The sequence below is a fragment of the Apis dorsata genome, unplaced genomic scaffold (genome assembly GCF_000469605.1).
Source record: "Apis dorsata unplaced genomic scaffold, Apis dorsata 1.3 scaffold_51339, whole genome shotgun sequence".
Classification (NCBI taxonomy): Eukaryota; Metazoa; Arthropoda; class Insecta; order Hymenoptera; family Apidae; genus Apis; species Apis dorsata.
This window is the reverse complement of record NW_006267290.1, coordinates 1-3,371: the sequence shown is the minus strand read 5'-3', so window position 1 is coordinate 3,371 and position 3,371 is coordinate 1. Positions and strand designations below refer to the sequence as shown.

The window sequence follows — 3,371 nt, the reverse complement described above, 5'->3', positions numbered from 1 at the left end:
ATATATATATATATATTTGAATTGCAACAAAAGTATAGTGCTGCAAGAATTTCGAATTATAAATAAAAACAATATGCTGTTGCAGATAAAGGATGCGATTTTCATTCCTAGGAGGCGTTGCCAAACCTGATCTTGCTGTGCCTCCTCTGTCATCGAGCTGCTCGATGACATTGTGCTATCACTGACTGCAGAGGATATCAGTGATCCAGAGAGTGTGCCATCTGTCGAACTTGTTAGTTGTTCATCTTGCTTTTGATTTACAAATGTAGTGATCTTTGCAACACCGGTTGCTATTTGAGGTGTAGTAGATCTTATCATCCCTGATTGTACTATTGGCTGTACTAAATACTGTGTTGCGTTTGTTGCAGCAGTAATTGGCAGATTCGCTACGTTGCATTGTGCTTGACTATGTTGCGTGGCAGTAATGGAACTTGATTGTTGACCGATTACAATATTAGATGTGCTTGAATGAAGATGTTGCTGGCTACTTGATTGGACCGTACCACCTGATGTGGCGAAATGCACTTGAATGGGATGACTTTGTGCTATTTCAAAAGACAATTGCTGCTGATTCACGTTCATCGCTTGGGAACTCGGCACATGGCTAATTCCAGCTTGAATTTGTTGCACATATACAGGGCCTTGAACCTTCTGAGCTTGCACGACCGTAACAGAAGTCGCTTGCGCCGTGTAAATTGGATTAGCGCTGATTGCTTGATTTTGTTGATTCGTATGTTGCGACGGGATGTAAGAAACAGATTGATGAATTGGATTTTGTTTTTGATTGTTTTGCGCATTCTGCGGCATATACATCGGTTGTGGTGTCGCTGCACTTATATTCGAATAAATTTGTTGATGCTGATAATTCTGAGCGTGTGCAGGTCGTGTTTGCAGGTTTGGTCCTGGAGTAGAAGTATGCGCTAAATTGCCTCTAACATTCGCCATGGTAGTTCCAACAGACACGTTTACGGATTTCAAATCAGTTACATTTTGGTTTTGGATGTTTTGCGCTCGGAATTTTAACACAGGTCCGTACAAACATTCCGTATTGGATGCAGAAATAGCAGCGTTACTCGAAGTAACAACCGGTATACGGGGATACACGACAGCGGTTGTAGGATTTTGTATGCAATTAGAATTTTGGCTGACCGGTTGAGCAATGTTAAAAGCTTGGTTCGTGTTATTAGAGAATTGGCCGAAATTTGACAATTGATTTTGATTATTCAATCCTACGATACTATTCAAGCTGCTGGGCCCAAAATTTCCAGGATTTTCACCAAAATTACCACCTACACTGGGACTTTGACTAAGATTACCAACGATGGCGGAACTTTGGGTGAAATTAGCGACAGGCCCGTATATTTCGCCGCAACTAGCTACGCTAGTTGTTATTGGAATAGCACCGGACGTTGTGAATTTTTGCACTGGAGAATACAAATCTCCTGCAATGCTACCAACAACTTTTGAACTAACCGCGTACAAATTTTGCATCTCTTTAACCTTCTGCTGCTTTCTGTTAGCAGCGGGGGATTGAGCTTGTGTCGCGTCTGAAATGTTAAGACTAGACATGAGAGGAGTGTCCGAGGAATCGAGGGAATCCAGATTAGTGTCGGACAAAGTGGAATCTCCCGAATGAGTGTCATGAGAGGCGGAAGGTTCTGAAGTGGTTGGATCGAAAAAGGGTAGATCTGAAACTAAAGCAGTGGTTAAGACTTGATCTTCGTCTTGAAATTGTACGGCTAAGGTATTGAAAGGCGAGGCAGGGGTTGTGTAGACGGAGGGACATACCCCCCTAGTTTGATTATCCTTGAGAAGTTGCGCAAGAACCTCGGGATTTTGCGCAACAATATATGTCGAGACCGGCGCTGCGGCGGTTAACTGAGATTGATCCGTCGTGTTTTGCGGTTGCCTCGAAGGTTTCGGTGGCGGTACATCGTCTGCCCCTATAAACGACGAGAGATTATCCTACTACGTGCACCATAAAATATCTCGAATCGAAGCTTTATATATAAACGCTTCTTCCTTGTTCTTTATTTTTCATTATACGTACCCCAAGACATGGCTTGTACTCTTCTGTTCTCCCGTCTCATCGTTTCTTGTTGCTGATGTTTCTCTTCCAATAAAATTTCACTGCAACATTTAATAATTTTTCGTAATGGGAAAGATGTCGAATCGAGAAAGAAGAAGATGAAAGTGCATCACGTACTGTAAAGTTTCTCTGATCTCTTTGAACGTTGGTCGTTTACTGGGTTCGTAACTCCAACACTGAGACATCAAAGAATATAATCGTGGAGGGCAATGATTCGGTAATGCAAGTCTTTCTCCGTTTTCCAATTTACGGATCACTTCGTTATTTTTTACACCTTGAAATGGTTTTACGCCTAGCATTAAAATTTCCCACATGCATACACCTAGAAGGATAAAAGAAAAATTGTTTTACATTTTTTGGAATATTAAGAGAAATTTATTCGTTGTAAAAAAAGAAATATCTACCAAACATCCAAACGTCAGAAGATGTAGTAAATCTTCGAAAATTAATACTCTCCGGTGCCATCCATTTAATGGGCAACTTACACCTACTTGCTGTATAATAACTTTGATCCTCCACCCACCTACTAAGACCAAAATCCGCTAATTTTACGGAATTGTGCGCAGAAACTAGCACGTTTCTCGCAGCAATGTCCCTGTATATGTAAAATAAGTCGATGAAAATATATTTAGAATGCAAAATACAATCATCAGATATTCTCTTCAATCATAATTTCGATAATATTAATCGAAATTACCTATGGACAAATTTCTTGCTTTCCAGATACGATAAGGCAGTGCTCAATTGAAATGTGTAAAGTAGAAGAGTGGCGAGATCTAGACGATGTTTGTTCGACTGCAGATAAGCTCGCATCTCTCCCAATTTGGCTAATTCCATTACTAACCAAATGGGTGGTTCCGAGCATACACCGATAAGTCTTATAATATGAGGATGCTCGAATTGTTGCATTATATCTGAAATTTATACGCATATATCATAGATGTCATTTCTAAACTTTCATTCGTTGTCGATTCAATGAATATTCAATTAAAATTTCTTTACAGGCTTCCTCGAGAAATTTCTCCGACGTCGCGAGATCTGCATCGACTTTACAGGTTTTCACCGCCACCGGTATAACTTGATTGTCCCGCCCTTTGTATGAACCTTTATGTACATTGCCAAATTGACCTTCTCCAATAATTTCACCTAATTCCACTTGATTCCTAACTATCTCGTAATCTCTGGCTGAAAAATTATCAAAGTTTAATAAAAATTTTTTTTTTCAAACAAATAAAATACAAAAATAATCTTGTTTCTTTTTTTCTATTCCTTTTTTTTTTTT

At 39.6% G+C, this 3,371-nt stretch overlaps 1 protein-coding gene across 1 annotated transcript; it reads right to left on the bottom strand.

The window, feature by feature from the left end:
* Nucleotides 1-6: 6 nt before the first annotated feature.
* LOC102679516 (probable serine/threonine-protein kinase DDB_G0278901) lies at nt 7-3,307 on the bottom strand (the record flags this gene model as incomplete). The annotated part of the gene is made up of 7 exons (XM_006625176.2): nt 7-1,146; nt 1,177-1,943; nt 2,051-2,130; nt 2,207-2,411; nt 2,494-2,684; nt 2,787-3,003; nt 3,092-3,307. Coding segments are annotated over 7 exons (2,816 nt in total), but the record flags the coding sequence as incomplete, so codon positions are not given.
* Nucleotides 3,308-3,371: the final 64 nt, after the last annotated feature.